Below are 17,247 nucleotides of genomic sequence, written 5' to 3'. Positions count from 1 at the left end.
GCAAGTGCTGCAGAAGACCTACAAATCCTCCCCGACAAAGTAGTACAAACAAGTGCAGATTTTAGTTTAACCATCAACTGTAAAAAAAAACAAATGTGTGGTAATGTCAAAAGAGCAGGATGCTCTCAACTGCCAATTGTACATCAGTAACCAAGAGATTGAACAAAAGACCAGCTTTAATTACCTTGGTAGCTTTATATCACAAGATGCTAGAAGTAAAGTAGAAATAAAAAGAAGAATTGCCATTGCCAAAACCAACTTCCAAAAAATGAAACCCATGTTTACCAACAGACACATTTCTATGACAACAAGGCTTAGGCTACTAAAATGTTACATCTGGTCAATCTTGCTGTATGCTTCCGAAACACGGACTATAACACCAGAACTCCAAAGAAACTTAGAAGCAACAGAAATGTGGTTTCTTAGAGGAATGCTGAAACTATCATATAGATATAGGGTAACTAATGAGATAGTACTCCAATGTGCCCATACAAAAAGATCTTTAATGAGAACATTAAATGAGAGGAAACTTAATTTCCTGGGCCATGTCATCAGAAAGGGAGAAACAGAATGCCTTACATTACAAGGCCGTACGCGTGGGAACCACGGAAGAGGAAGGCAAAGAAGAAAATATATGGACACTGTGAAAGAACTAACAAACCTAAACATGCAAGATATCATTGACACTGTGGGGGATCGTTCGATGTGGAGAGCCATGATCGCCCAAGCATGTAACGCGCAAGGCACATGAAGAAGAAGAAGATAAAAGTGAGGCAGTGTTCGTGGGTTCAAAGTCCATTTAGGAATCAGATGGCAGAGGGGAAAAAGCTGTTCCTGAATTGCTGAGTGTATGCCTTCAGGCTTCTGTACCTCCTACCTGATGGTAATAATAAGAAAAGGGCAGGGCCTGGGTGCTGGAGGTTCTTAATAATGGATGCTGCCTTTCTGAGACCCTGCTCTTTGAAGATGTCCTGAGTACTTTGTAGGCTAGTATCCAAGATGGAACTGACTAGATTTACAATCCTTTGCAGCTTCTTTTGGTCCTGTGCAGTAGCTCCTCCGCCCCAATACCAGACAGTGATGCAGCCTGTCAGAATGTTGTCCATGGTACATCTATAGAAGTTCTTGAGTATATTTGTTGACATACCAAATCTTTTTAAACTCCTAATGATGTATAGTTGCTGTTTTGCCTTCTTTATAACTGCATCAATACGTTGCGACCAGTTTAGATCCTCAGGGATCTTGACATCTAAGAACTTGAAACTGCTTACTTTCTCCACTTCTGATCCCTCTATGAGGATTGGTATGTGTTCCTTCGTCTTACCCTTCCTGGAGTCCACAATCAGCTCTTTTGTCTTCTTGCGACACCACTCCACTAGTTGGCACATCTCGCTCCTGTATGCCCTCTCATCTCCATCTGAGATTCTACCAATTGTTGTATCATCAGCAAATTTATAGATGGTATTTGAGCTATGCCTAGCCCCACAGTCATGGGTATAGAGAGAGTAGAGCAGTGGGCTAAGCACACACCCCTGAGGTACACCACTTGTTGATCGTCAGCAAGGAGGAGATGTTATCACCAATCTGCACAGCTTGTGGTCTTCTGGTTAGGAAGTCGAGGATCCAATTGCAAAGGGAGGTACAGAGGCCCAGCTTCTGTAGCCTCTCAGTCAGGATTGTGGGAATGATGGTATTAAATGCTGAGCTATAGTCGATGAACAGCATCCTGACATAGGTGTTTGTGTTGTCCAGGTGGTCTAAGGCTGTGTGAAGAGCCATTGGGATTGCATCTGCCATTGACCTATTGTGGCGATAGGCAAATTGCAATGGGTCCAAGTCCTTGCTGAGGCAGGAGTTCAGTCTAGTCATGACCAACCTCTCAAAGCATTTCATCACTGTAGATTTGAGTGCTACCGGGCAATAGTCATTAAGGCAGCTCACATTATTCTTCTTAGGCACTGGTATAATTGTTGCCTTTTTGAAGCAAATGGGAACTTTTGCCCATAGCAGTGAGAGGTTGAAAATATCCTTGAATACTCCCACTAGTTGGTTGGCACAGGTTTTCAGAGCCTTACCAGGTACTCCATCGGGACCTTCCGCCCAGTGAGGGTTCACCCTCTTTAAAGACAGTCTAACATTGGCCTCTGAGACAGAGATCACTAGGTCATCAGGTGCAGCAGGGATCTTCACAGCTGTAGTTATATTCTCCCTTCAAAGCAGGCATAGAAGGCATTGAGTTTATCTGGTAGTGAAGCATCATTGTCAGTCATGCTACGGGTTTCGCTTTGGTCACATTCTATTGGTCACTATTTAAAAATGGATAGTTCATTTAAGACATTTTTTCTCCCCATCTTCAAGGACATGAGTCTTTGGTAATCTTTCTCAAAGGGTGGTGAAAGTAGTGTCTTTATCTCTAAGGCAGAGGTCAATAAATATTTGATAAATGAGGAGATGAGAGTGTCACAATCAGATAAACCATGATGTTATTAAATGCAGGGCCACATATGGGCCACAACCCAAAATGCAGCTCCTTGTGACATAAATAATTTTAAGATTTTGTATAATAATTATGCAAAGGAATGAGACTATATGCTTTTGATAGTTCATCTTCAGTGTTGAGAGAGATTGTCAGTAATTATTGCATTCATGTTTGAAAAAAAGAGACTTAATTTATATCTACTGTATGAATAAGTTAACTTAATTTTTATATGCACTGTAAATGCCTGGTACTGAATTTTGCATAATGCATTTGTATATCTTCTTCCATTTCACAACTTAACTATTCACCACCCCATCTTTTTTTTTACTTCTGAAGCCAATTTTTTTTTCAACTCTATGCTGCTGCTACCCATTTTAAAGAGGCTTTTTTTGGTAACTAGCTTAATATGATTCAGGTGCCTTTTGCAAGTGAAATGTACCATAGCAACTCATTTTCTTAATCAACTGACTCCGTTACTTCATAAAATTTGTCTCATGTTGACTAAACATGTTTCATCCTTTTATAAATCTTTAGTGAATTTACTTTCCAAGTCTACGTTTGTCAAAACGTTTGGAGATATTTAACCAACTGGACTGCAATTGCCAGATTTATTTTTTTCTCCACTTTGAGTTTTTTTTCACTGTATGAACCAAGTAAAACATTAGCATTTGGGACTGCAGCATAGCACTACAATTACCATTGGCATCTGTTACAACAGTGTCCTGTTTTCTTGCTGTTTGTTAATTTCTGCTGGAATGTATGCCTCTAAGTATTGGTTGAAGAAAATGATATTTCCATAGTTAGATTAAACATAGAACAGGTAGAGCACTGGACAGGCCATTTAGCCCACATTGTTGTGCTAATTAATACTAAATGTCATCCTCCTGTGCATCATCTATATCCCTCCATTTCCTTCATATTTATGAGTCTTGTCTAAACACCTCTTCAACACCAACAAATTGTCTGATTCCACTACATTTTCTACCCTGGGGAGAAGAATCTGCCTCTCTATCCTACCTATTCCTCTCATTGTCTGTCATTGTTTCACCATACATCTATACAAGAATCTCCCACTCTGTCCACTCCTCAAGGAATGGAAGATTAATTGTGTGCATTAGTAGGTGAGGGGGTGTGTGAGGTGGGTGGCAGTAGGATGATGCCATACAAAGTGTCCAGATTGTCAATGTGATTAATCATAATATCTTGGATTAACTACATTACAAGCTGGTGCTAAAAGTATATTAATAAAATATTATCAACCTTGCAATAAAATGCATTGAAACTTTTAACTGACTTTTCAGTTATATTCTTGAGATAGTGGGATGTCCCTTGTTACTGCTTTGGCCATTTATCCGTGAAGTGAAAAACACTAAAAGCAAGATCGCCAGGAAGGAATGTGGAGAGGAGGAGCTGATGATGGAGATGAGATTGCGAGAAAATCCTCAGAAGTTTTCTATAGCCATGCTGCAACTGGGAATGAGATACTTGTTTGCCTACGGTGTGCAGGTATTTTGTATTATCTATTCCACACAAAAGTCAAGTTACTGTAATTCTGCAGTGCCATTCTCAGGAAAAATTAAATTAGCTATGATGTCATTGTATTAAATAAGTTCTATAATGTGTCAGTCAGACTGCAGATATGATGCTCTCTAACTATTGTGTAGTCAGGGGAATTAATTGACCCTCTGGTAGCTTACAGCTACAAAATACTTGACAATAATTTCACAGGGTCATTGCCTTGGCCTTTGTCAACATTGCTGCATCTTGGATGCTGCAACAGATCTTGTTTTTCCCTGTGCCTTTCTCAACCCAATAAGAGGGTGTTTTGAGCTGTATTTCACAGTAGATTCTTCAGATAACTTTCCATTTCCTTCTACAGACGCAGCCTGACCAGTTGGGTTCCTTCAGAAATCATTTTTTGCTCTTTAAATATTGCAGTTGCACCTCCTCTAACACCATCTCTAGCAGCTTGTTTGATATATCCGCCATCCCCTCTGTGAAAAAACTTGTCTTTCGGGTCCACATTAAATACTTTACCCTCTCACCTTAAACTTGTATTTCTTTAGTTTTAGACTCCCCCATCCTTGGAAAAAGCAATAACATTTCTACCTTAGTAAATGCCCCTCATAATTTTTATAAACCTTCAATAGGTCATCTTCAGAGTCTAGCATTCTAACAAAAACAATACTGGCCCATCTGCTGTCTCCTTGTCACTATAGCCCTCCATTCAGCACTCTTTATAGTCCCACCAGATCCTTTCCACGGCATGGTCACCAGAAGTGCACATACTATTCCCAATGTAGTCTTGCGCAAGAATTGTACAACTGCAGCTTAATGCCCCAGCTGTTAAATTCAATACCTCATCCTGTGAAGGCAAGCAAGCTGTATGCCTTTTTCCACTACCCTATCCGTCTGTGTTACCATTTTCAGGGAGTTATGAACTTGCATCCAGAGGACTCTTTGTATATTAGACAAATTCCCCAAGTCCCTGCTGCTTACTATATGTATCCAGGCAGTATTAAACAACCCAAAATGCGTTACCTCCTATTTCTCTGGATTAAATCACTCATCTCCAGGTTAGGAGAAGACTGATTCCTCAGGAAACTATCCTTGCTGTCTACAGCTTCACCGATCTTTGTCTTGCATTTCAAGCCACAGATGTTATAACATATATATAGGATCCATCACAGCTTCCTGTCATGCACCACTAATTGCAGACTCCCAGTAAGAAAAACAATGGCCCTTTTCCTCCAGAGCAAACATGAGGAAATCTGCAGATGCTGGAAATTAAAACAACACACACAAAATGCTGGTGGAACACAGCAGGCCAGGCAGCATCTATAAGGAGAAGCACTGTCGACATTTCGGGGCGAGACCCTTCGTCAGGCCCTTTTCCTCCTCTCATCAAGTCAATTTCTGGATCTGTTTGCGAAAATACATTGGATCTCATGTGCCTTAACTTCCTGGACTGGCCTGCTGTTCAGTACTTTGTCAAAGTTCGTGCTGAAGTCCACATGTGCCAAATTCGTGAGTCAGGATTTCCCAAAAGATGTTGATAGCCCTAAATATCCCTGCCTTTCCAGATGATCATAAATCCTATCCCTAGGAATTTTTTGCCCAATAACATTTCAATTCATTTCAATCAACTGATGTAAGGCTCACCAGCCTGTAATTTCTTGGCTTGTCCTTATTGCCCATCTTGACTATAGGAATATTACTACTCTCCAGTCTTCAGTCTTCTGCATCCTCATCCATGGCTAAAGCTGATGCAAAAAGTCTCCATCAGAATCCCAGCAACTCCTTCCTTGGTTCCCATAACACCTTGATGGATTTTATCAGGCCCTGAGGAGTTGCCTCTAATCCTGGTAATTAGCAATTTTGTGTCATTATCTCTAACTCTTGCTCTTTCTTAATGAGTACATGTCCCAAACTATAATGCAATCCTCTCCCAGCTTCATCCCCTCTCCCACCCTTCTCCCTTGTGAATACTAATAATTCACAACAACATACGTAAACCCTGGCTGCACACAGTGACTCCCCTTTTGGTTTCTAAGGTTCTTATTCTTTCCCTAGCTACCCTCTTTTCGTACACTTACAAAAGGTTTTAGAATTATCTTTAATTGTGTTGGCCTGTTCTCTCTTTGCCCTCCTAACTGCTTTCTTAAGATCTCACTTATATCCTCTATGTAATCTATAAATTTTGCTAAACTGATGTAAATTATATTGGGAGTAAAATAGGTGCTTAAAGGAATACACTAAATAAAATCAACACACACAAAATGCTGGAGGAAGTCAGCAGGTCAGACAGCATCTATCAAAACGAGTAAACAGTCGATGTTTCAGGCCAAGACACTTCTTCAGGACAGAGAAGACAAAGGAGGTGCTGCTGTAGTATGGTGCATTGACTTCTATTTCGCGGAGGCCAGGCCAGACACCTCCTCATATCTATCCCTCAAGGAGGACCCCACTTCAGACTATCAGAAAACTGTCTCCAATGCCATTACTGACATCATCCACTCTGGAGAACTTCCAACCACTGTCACCAAACTCATTGTTCCCTTACCCACTCTGATCGCTTCTATCTGCTACCTAAGATCCACAAACCAGACTGTTCGGGTAGACCCATTGACTCTTAACTGCTCCTGCCCTACTGAATTTGTGTCTTCATGTCTTGAATCCATTCTATCACCTTCCCTTCAGTCCCTTCAGTCCCTTCCCACCCACATCCATGATACTTTTGATGCCCTCAACATCCTCAGTAACTTTCAGTTCCCCGACCCTGTGACCGCCTCATCTTCACCATGGATGCTCAGTTCTGATACACTTCTATCCCCTATCAGGAAACCTCAAACCCCCAAAAAGCTTCTTTCTTAACAAAAGAACCAGACAACCCTCTCCACCACCACCCTCCTCTGTCTGGCAGAACTGGTCCTCACCCCGAACAATTTTTCCTTCAGTTCCCACTTTCTCCGTACCCGAGGGGTAGCCATGGGCACTCACATGGGCCCACGCTATGCCTGCCTCTTCGTCGGCTATGTCAAACCATCTATGTTTGAAGCCTTTCCCAGTTATGCTCCCCAATTCTTCTCCGCTACATTTACAACTGCACTGGCACTGTATCATGCACCCATGCTGAACTCATCAATTTTATCAATTTTGCCTCTAACTTCCACCCTGCCCTTAAATTCACTTAGTCCATCTCTGACATCTCCCTCCACTTTCTTGATCTCTCTGGAGACAAACGGTCAACCGACATTTTTAATAAACCTACTGATTCCCATGGTTATCTTGACTGTACCTTTTCCCACCCTATCTCCTGTGAAAATGCTATTTTCAGCTTCTTCACCTCCGTCGCATCTGTTCCCAGGATGCAGTTTTCCATTCCAGGACATCCTCCTCTTTTAAAGAACGGGGTTTCCCCCTCTCTACTATTGATGCTGCCCTCAGTCACATCTCCTCCATTTCCTGTACATTTGTGCTCACCCTATCTTCCCACCGCCACAGTAGTAATAGAGTCCCTCTTGTCCTTACCTACCACCCAATTAGCCTCTGCATTCAACATATTAGCCTCCACAACATCGGCCACCTCCAAAGGGATTCTACCACTAAATATATCTTTGCCTACCTTCGCCGCCCCCCCCCCCCACTTTTCACAAGGATCGCTCCCTCCCCACTAATATCCCACCAGGCACTTAATCCTGCAAATAGCCCAAATGCTATACCTGCCCATACACTTCCTCCCTCACCTCAATTCACTGCCCCAAACAGTCCTTCCAGATAACCAAATACTTCACCTGCTGGGGTCACCTGTAGTGTCTAGTGTTCCCGGTGTGGCCTCCTGTACATTGGTGAGGCCTGTTGTAAGTTGGGAATAACTTTGTCAAGCACCTCTGCACTTACTGCCACAAGGGAGTTTTCCCGGTGGCCAAACACTTTAAATCCGATTCCCATTCCCATCCTGATGTGTTGATCTAGGCCTCCTCGTGCCCAGATGAGGCCACCCTCAGGGTGGGGGAGCAACACCTTGTATTCTGTCTGGATACCTCCAACCTGATAGCATGAATATTGATATCTCTTTCCTGTGAACAAATTCAACAGGCCCCCCCACCCCATTCCCCACTCTGACTTTTCATTTCTCAGCTGCCTATTACTTCCCCCTGGTCCCCACCACCCTCTCTTTGTCCTATTGTCCACTCTCCTCTCCTATCAGATTCTTTCTTCTCCAGTCCGTGACCTTTCCCACCCATGTCGCTTCACCAATCACCTTCCAGCTAGCCTTCCCCCACCCACTTTTTATTCAGGCATTCCCCCTCCCCTTCCTTCTCGGTCCTGAAAAAGGGTCTTGTCCTGAACTGTTGACTGTTTACTCTTTTCCACTGATGTTGCCTGACCTGCTGAGTTCCTCCAGCATTCTCTGTGTGTTAATTTGGTTTTCCAGCATTTGCAGACTTTCTCGTGTTTGTCATTAAATGAAATCAATTTGTTTTTTAATTAAATGTTCTGTTACTTAAGATTTAATAAACTTTTCCTTCTCTATACAGCTGCTTGCTTCTGTGTGTGCAGCGGCCATATTAAGGAGACATTTAATGGTTTGGAAGATCTTTGCACCAAAGTAAGTTATGCTTCATTAGTGAGCTGCTAACTATTAGTAGATCGGAAACATTTTTTTTAAACAAGCAGTGATTTACTGCTTCTACATTTACTGCTCCTTTATTAAGACCATAGGATACAGGAGCAGAATTAGGCCATTTGGCCTAACAAGTCTGCTCCACCATTTCATCATGGCTGATCCAGTTTTCCTCTTGGCTCTGATCTCATGCCTTCTTCCCATGTCCCTTCATGCCCTGACCAATCAAGAATCTATCAGCCTCTGCCTTAAATGTACATAAAGACTTGGCCTCCACAGCTGTCTGTGGCGAAAAATTCCACAGATTCACTGGCCTCTGGCTAAAGAAATTCCTCCTCATCTCCATTCTAAAAGGAGGCCCCTTTACTCTGAGGCTGTGTCCTCTGGTCTTAGACTCTCCCACCATAGGAACATCCTCTCCACGTCCACTCTATCAAGATTTTTCACCAGTCGATAGATTTCAATGAGGTCACCCTTCATTCTTCTGAATTCTAGTCAATTCAGGCCTAGAGCCATCAGACGCTCTTCATATGACTGGGCATTCAATCCTGAAGCATTTTCATGAACTTCCTTTGAACCCTCTCCAGTTTCAGCACATCCTTTCTAACAAAAGGGGCCCAAACTTGTTCACAGTTCTCCAAGTGAGGCCTCACCAGTGCTTTATAAAGTTCCAATATTGCATCCTTCCTTTTATATTCTTGTCCTCTTGGAATGAATGCTAACATTGCATTCACCTTCCTCACCACAGACTCAAACCTGCAAATTAATCTTCAAAGAATCCTGTGCAAGGACTCCCAAGTCCCTTTGCATCTGTTTTTTTAAAATTTTCTCTCCATTTAGAAATTAGTTACCCTTCTTCTACCAAAATGCATGACCATACCCTTCCCGACACTGTATTCCATCTGCCATTTATTTGCCCATTCTCTTAATCTGCCTAAGTCCTTCTCTCTATTTCTTCAAAACTACCTGTCCCTCCAGCTATCTTCATATGATCTGCAAACTTTGCAACAAAGCCATCAATTCCATCATCCAAATCAATGACATATAATGTAAAAAGGACCGGTCCCAACACAGATCCCTGTGGAACACCATTTGTCACCAGCAGCCAGTCAGAAAAGGCTCCCTTTATTCCCACTCTTTGTCTCCTGCCAATTAGCCACTGCCTTATCCATGCTGGAATCTTTCCTGTAATACCACGGACTTGTAGCTTGTTAGGCAGCATCACGTGTGGCACCTTGTCAAAGGTCTTCTGAAAATCCAAGGACACAACATCAACTGATTTTCCTTTGTCTATCCTGCATGTTTTGTTATTTCTTCAAAGAATTCCAAAAGATATGTCAGGCAAGATGTTCCCTGTGGAAGCCATGCTGACTACTGCTTATTTTATCATGTGCCTCCAAGACCTCTCCTTAATAATCAACTAACATCTTCCCAACCACTGAGGTCATATTAACTGGCCTATAGTTTCATAGAAACATAGAAAATAGGTGCAGGAGTAGGCCATTTGGCCCTTCGAGCCTGCACCGCCATTCAGTATGATCATGGCTGATCATCCAACTCAGAACCCTGTACCTGCTTTCTCTCCATACCCCCTGATCCCTTTCGCCACAAGGGCCATATCTAACTTCCTCTTAAATATAGCCATTGAACCGGCCTCAACTGTTTCCTGTGGCAGAGAATTCCACAGATTCACCACTCTCTGTGTGAAGAAGTTTTTCCTCATCTCGGTCCTAAAAGGCTTCCCCTTTATCCTTAAACTGTGACCTCTCGTTCTGGACCTCCCCAACATCGGAAACAATCTTCCTGCATCTAGCCTGTCCAATCCCTTTAGAATTTTATATGTTTCGATGAGATCCCCCCTCAGTCTTCTAAATTCCAGTGAGTATAAGCCTAGTCGATCCAGTCTTTCTTCATATGAAAATCCTGCCATCCCAGGAATCAATCTGGTGAACCTTCTCTGTACTCCCTCTATGGCAAGAATGTCTTTCCTCAGATTAGGGGACCAAAACTGCACACAATACTCTAGGTGCGGTCTCACCAAGGCCTTGTACAACTGCAGTAGAATCTCCCTGCTCTTGTACTTGAATCCTTTTGCTATGAATGCCAACATACCATTTGCCTTTTTCACCGCCTGCTGTACCTGCATGCCCACTTTCAATGACTGGTGTACAATGACACCCAGGTCTCATTGCACCTCCCCTTTTCCTAATCGGCCACCATTCAGATCATAATCTGTTTTCCTGTTCTTGCAATCAAAGTGGATAACCTCACATTTATCCACATTAAATTGCATCTGCCATGAATTTGCCCAGTCACCTAACCTATCCAAGTCACCCTGCATCCTCTTAACATCCTCCTCACAGCTAACACCGCCCCCAGTTTCATGTCATCTGCAAACTTGGAGATGCTGCATTTAATTCCCTCGTCTAAATCATTAGTATATATTGTAAACAACTGGGGTCCCAGCACTGAGCCTTGCGGTACCCCACTAGTCACTGCCTGCCATTCTGAAAAGGTCCCGTTTACTCCCACTCTTTGCTTCCTGTCCGCCAACCAATTCTCTATCCACATCAATTCCATACCCCCAATACTGTGTGCTTTAAGTTTGCACACTAATTTCCTGTGTGGGACCTTGTCAAAAGCCTTTTGAAAATCCAAATATACCACATCCACTGGCTCTCCCCTATCCACTCTACCAGTTACTCTAGTAGATCCACTCTACTAGAATCTATAAGATTCGTCAGACATGATTTTCCTTTCACAAATCCATGCTGACTTTGTCCGATGATCTCACCGCTATCCAAATGTGCTGTTATCACATCTTTGATAACCGACTCTAGCATTTTCCCCACCACCGATGTCAGGCTAACCGGTCTATAATTCCCCGGTTCTTCTCCCTCCTTTTTTACAAAGTGGGGTTACATTAGCCACCCTCCAATCCTCAGGAACTAATCCAGAATCTAAGGAGTTTTGAAAAATTATCACTAATGCATCCACTATTTCTTGGACTACTTCCTTAAGCACTCTGGGATGCAGACCATCTGGCCCTGGGGATTTATCTGCCTTTAATCCCTTCAATTTACCTAACACCACTTCCCTACTAACATGTATTTCCCTCAGTTTCTTTCTTCTGCCTCTCTCCCTTCTTGAAGAGTGGAGTGACACTTGCAATTTTCCAGTCTTCTGGAACCATTCCAGAATCTAGTGATTCTTGAAAAATCATTACTAATGTCTTCCAAATTGCTTCCAGAAATTCCACCCATTGCTGCTCTGCCATCATCCCTGCCAGAGTTCCTTTCCCATCAATTCTGGCTAACTCCTCTCTCATGCCTCCATAATTCCCTTTACTTCACTGTAATACTGATACATCTGACTTTAGCTTCTCCTTCTCAAATTTTAGGGTGAATTTGATCATATTATGATCTCTTGCCTCTAAGAGTTCTTTTACATTAATATTTGGCATTTTATAACTACAATGACGAGATGTTCTTATTGTTAAAGTGCTTCACAGCAATGTAAAAACTTAGACGTGTATACTATAATATTCCACTAATTATTTGGAAATCCTAATGGATTGGCATTTGAATCAATGAGATATTGCTTATTTATTGATTATTATTTTGTATTTGCACAGTTTAATGCATTTGTCCGTCTTTGTGTGCGGTTTTTCATTGATTCTATTGTGTTTCTTTTTATCTACTGTGAATGCCTGCAAGAAAATGAATCTCAGGTGACATATATGTATTTTGATAATAAATTTGCTTTGAATTTTGAAGTTTGAGTGCTGACTTGAGTGTTCTCTTCAATGCAATGAGGTCCTGTTTCTTCTACTCCCTTTAACCTTGCAGGGTCTAATTTCCCACACTCCCTTTAACATTGCTAAGTTTGCTGTAAAAGTCATTATACAACTCCAATAGCTTATAAACAAAATTCAATAGGAACTGGACACTGTAGTATTAATTGGAATAAGATTAAATAGTCCATAAAATCTATCAGTTCTACATTACCAGAATTCCCAGCAGCTAGATTAACTGGAGTTTTACTATATAATAACTTTTGCCAATATAAATTTAAAAATTGATTTAAATTAATGCAAATTTTGGTATGTCTGCTGAGTGAAAAGTAAATGAACTCATCCTTAATATGTTATATGTTCAGTTTTCTCAGATTCAGAAAGAAATTTATGTTTTGATAAACTGGTTTTGTAATCAACTATCATAAAGTAAATTGTGAAATAGTACTCCAGATCAGATGAATTTTGGAAATTGAGTCAACTGCATTAGTGACTTTGTTTGATCTTGAGTATTTACCAAAATTAGCCTTTTGTAGCATAAGGGTTTTGCTGGCAAGATTATATTTATTGCTCATTTCTAGTTGTATTGAGAATTTGGCAAGGCATCTTCAGAACCATAGCTGACCAAGTGGTACAGGAATTCCCTCAGAACTATTAGGCAGATAGCTCTAGAAGTTTGAGCCTTTGAAAATTGAGGGTTGCAGTGGTGGTGTTCCTGAAATGATAAATGGACAGTTAAGTATGAGCAAATATTTCTCGACACGTATCAATAAAAAAAACAAAATGTGTTCAGGTGTTGATTGTCAGTAACTCTGTTATCATCAACATGAATAAAAAATGTTTAGTTGAAACAGCTCAAGGTGCTTAAGCCCATAGACACTTCTTTAAAGAACAAATATAAAAATATTGTGGGACTGAGATGATGACTATCAAAAATCGTAAACTTCTTCCCTCATATTTGGTATGATCCCAGATGTCAACTAAACAAGGGTTTGTAGCACTCTTCTGAAGTTGAAACCTTTTCAACTAACCTTTTAGAATTAATTTTTTTTGCCTGTTTTGACTAAATCAAATCCAACACGGTAGTTTACTCTTTAGCGTAACACTATTACTGCACCAACAACCCAAGTTCAATTGTTCCGCTATCTGTAAGGAGTTTGTACATTCTCCCCATGACCAAGCAGGTTTGCTTGCACATTCCAAAGACTTACGAGTTTGTAGACTAATTACTCATATATGAGAAATTGGGTGGTGTGGGCTCACTGGGCTGGAATGGCCTGTCACCACACTATATCTCCAAATAAATAAATAAAATTGACCATCAATGGTCAACTTATAACCATATAACAATTACAGCACAGAAACAGGCCATCTCGGCCCTTCTAGTCCATGCTGAACGCTTACTCTCACCTAGTCCCACTGGCCCGCACTCAGCCCATAACCCTCCATTCCCTTCCTGTCCATATACCTATCCAATTTTACTTTAAATGACAATATTGAATCTGCCTCTACCATTTCTACTGGAAGCTTGTTCCACACAGCTACCACTCTCAGTAATTAGTGGGTAAATTAAAATAAGTTTACTGTCATAGTGTCCACAAATAACTTGCAGCAATATCATTGTTACTTAGCATCAGAGACAGAACATTTACAAGAAAAACATAACCATAAATCATACAGTACTTATGGCATTGATTGATGACAAATTCAGTCACAAATTGTGGTTGAACTATGGAACCAGTTTGGTTCACTGCTTTGTTGTAAGTTTTAATAGTTTGAAATTTCATTTTCAGGTTGCCTCATTTTTAGATATGCTTCCTGCTGTTCATTTACATCTATTGATGCATGTTGGGTTGGTCTTCTTCCCAATAGTAATAATTTAAGCAAGGACTTGTAACCCATCAACTATAATAGTTTAGCAAGACGGTTGGTTCAAGACATTTATGTGCACCTTCCAAGCGGAAGTAGGAGAGGGTCTTACCACTCCCACTTCCGGTGATTAAATTTTTTGAAATGCATCAAATAAAAACAGGAAACACTGGTAATACTTTGGTAGGTAGCCTGTATGCAGAAATAAATAATATTGCCTTTTATCAGAAGCAGTTCTAATGATTCCAGGTATTTCCAGCATTTTCTGTTTTAATCTCAGATCTCCAGCATTTACGATTTTTTTTACCTACAAAAAAATTCACTTGTATCTTTTGTTTGAATTGAATGACAGTTGCTTCCTAAATTTGACGTTTATTTTCTTCTTTTTGCTTTCTAGGTTTCTTTTTGAGGCTTTGGGCTTTATTGTTACAAATATCTACCTTGTTATCACCTTTTGTTTTGTGATGCGTGTGGATGTCGGTGTCAATACATGGTTTAAAGAATTACTGAAGCAGTCAAGATAGTTAATTAATACCTTTACAAATGAAGTCCAGTGAAGATTGCTATGGAGTGTTACAATTGTCAACCTCACTGAATGCCAAAAGAAAACCAACCACGACATTGTAATTATCTCTAGACATTTATCATTGCGGGAAAAAAAGCACAATTTACCTTCTTGCCTTCTGAAGCCAACAAATGAATGCTGAGTTTTTATTGTACGCACGATTCAGGAGATTTGAGCCACTGAAGGAAAAGTAAAACTGTTTGCTGTTTCTTGGTGTTGACAAATACTTGAAAGAGTTTATTTGTAAATAAGGGTGTACTTCTAGCACTTGTATGGCTTGTGGTAAGTAGATATGATGACCTAAACTTAAAAATTCTTTTATTCTAGTGAATGACATCAAGCATAGAAAACCTAGGCTATGTGTTTTTATTTTAACTCCAAAGTTTGTTTTGTAATGTGGCAAATTGCTGCTGACTGCAAATGTAATTACAAAACAAAAACAGGTATGTAAAATTTTTCATATGTCAAGTACCAAACTTTGTTTATGATAGCTCTGAAAGTAGACATATTGCAAGGATTGCTCAAATATAAATTTACATGCACACATGTTGTGCAAATCCTTGAAAGGTATGCACAAAGCGGTTCTATTAGTTCAGCTAAGTTACTTGAGAGGTACATGTTTGGAGGTACTTTACAATTTCCTGTTCCTTTATATATTTGCCATAATATGAGCAGAATATTCATCCTAGAATGCCAAACTCATTTAGGTTAAGTATTTTGATTTTGCAGTTCTCCAGTTTCAAAAGTTTAATTATCTACTCCAGCGTTTTCATGCTTCAGCAGCATACACATTTCCAATTCTGAGGAAACACTCTGCTTTCTCTTTCTACTGATGCTACTTGATCTTCCAACATCTGTTTTTGTTTCAGAATCTTGCATCTGCAATTTTATTTGATTTAAGCTAAATATTAAGCTCATCCTGTGTTCAGTAAGTTTTGTAAATGTAATCATAATTAATATTTTTAATTAAAAAGGCTTCTGTGAAAAGAGCTGTTTTATATTATTGATATATTGCAGCAGTGCAGATTAAATTATTTCTTCCCTAAAATCAATAAAACTGACTAATGTAGATAAAGGTAATTGTTCATTCATTTAGTGTTGTTGCAGTGTTTGTCTTGTAAGTTAAATATCATTTGACTTCTTATGAAATTTTGTAGTATTTGTTAAACAAATTGAAGAATGTTGAATAAAGACTTTGTGTGTAAAACAAATTATTCAAGCCATAATCCTTGCATATTGTGCATCACACTTAATCTGTTTTGCTGTAGAAACAGAAACTTGGCTAGATAAATATTAGAATATTTTTTGTCTTCTATGGAGAAGGAAAACTCTGATTTTAAACCTCCGCTGCCTTGTGGCCATACCCACCCATGGGAAAGGCTTTGGGAGTAAACCCAGAGGAAGAAATCTGGGGAGCCGGGGTCCCTAAGGCAGTTTAGATAGATAGATAGATAGATACTTTATTCATCCCCATGGGGAAATTCAACTTTTTTTCCAATGTCCCATACACTTGTTGTAGCAAAACTAATTACATACAATACTTAACTCAGTAAAAAATATGATATGCATCTAAATCACTATCTCAAAAAGCATTAATAATAGCTTTTAAAAAGTTCTTAAGTCCTGGCGGTAGAATTGTAAAGCCTAATGGCATTGGGGAGTATTGACCTCTTCATCCTGTCTGAGGAGCATTGCATCGATAGTAACCTGTCGCTGAAACTGCTTCTCTGTCTCTGGATGGTGCTATGTAGAGTACACATTCACCCTGGCAACCTCTACGACAACACTGGTGCCAAGCTGTATTGGCGCTTGCCCTTCCCTTGGACTACATCAGTGGCATGGAGAGGGGGAGCCCGCTGCATGGGCAACAGCTGGTTCTTCAGATCTTCTCCCCCCCCCAGGCTTGCACCCTGCAGAGGACACAGTCCAGCAGAGGTGCAAACTCATGATCCCCTGGGATCGACGTCTGCCTCCTATTCAGGGATGAGTATCCTCCATTCTTCTCCTTCATCTTTTCCCAATAACATTATATTGCTTCCTGCTGTTCAGTACTCTGCTGTTTTTTTTAAGATGTAATCCTAAAAACTGAATACAGTTGCCTTGCTCACATTAAAAGTTTGTTAAATAATACTAATTTGATTTGGAAAGTTGATGCATATTTTATGCATTAGTTTCAGTTGCATCAATACATTTTACCACATAAACACATCCCACCAGAGTACTGAAACAGTGATAGCTACAAAATTTAAAAAAGCAAAGGCTTCAGATTTATCAACAAGGATATGGCCACTGTAGCTAAATCTATCTAGAAACTGCAGTAGGTTAATCAGAGAAACAGCGTTAAAGTTCATTTCAGCAGCAACTGGTCTTAGCTGCATTTTCCTTTGCCAGAGGGTAATTTGTTAACCCATATT

The 17,247-nt window shown here is 40.3% G+C and overlaps 1 protein-coding gene across 3 annotated transcripts in view; it reads left to right on the top strand.

Moving 5' to 3' along the window:
* pigo (phosphatidylinositol glycan anchor biosynthesis, class O) overlaps positions 1–16,044 on the top strand; it is a 52,151-nt gene extending 36,107 nt beyond the window's left edge. The window contains exons 8-10 of one of the 3 annotated variants that reach the window (XM_073064341.1): positions 3,798–3,985; positions 8,521–8,591; positions 14,666–16,044. In XM_073064341.1, coding sequence (XP_072920442.1) covers positions 3,798–3,985; positions 8,521–8,591; positions 14,666–14,792 — 386 coding nt within the window. In that variant the 3' untranslated portion in view covers positions 14,793–16,044. Of the gene's footprint in view, positions 1–3,780; positions 3,986–5,688; positions 8,205–8,520; positions 8,592–14,665 lie in introns of those variants that run through there. The other 2 variants (XM_073064342.1, XM_073064343.1) reach the window with 2 other exon arrangements.
* Positions 16,045–17,247: the final 1,203 nt, after the last annotated feature.

The sequence above is a fragment of the Hemitrygon akajei genome, chromosome 13 (assembly GCF_048418815.1).
Source record: "Hemitrygon akajei chromosome 13, sHemAka1.3, whole genome shotgun sequence".
NCBI lineage: Eukaryota > Metazoa > Chordata > Chondrichthyes > Myliobatiformes > Dasyatidae > Hemitrygon > Hemitrygon akajei.
This window is presented reverse-complemented; position numbering and strand designations above follow the sequence as displayed.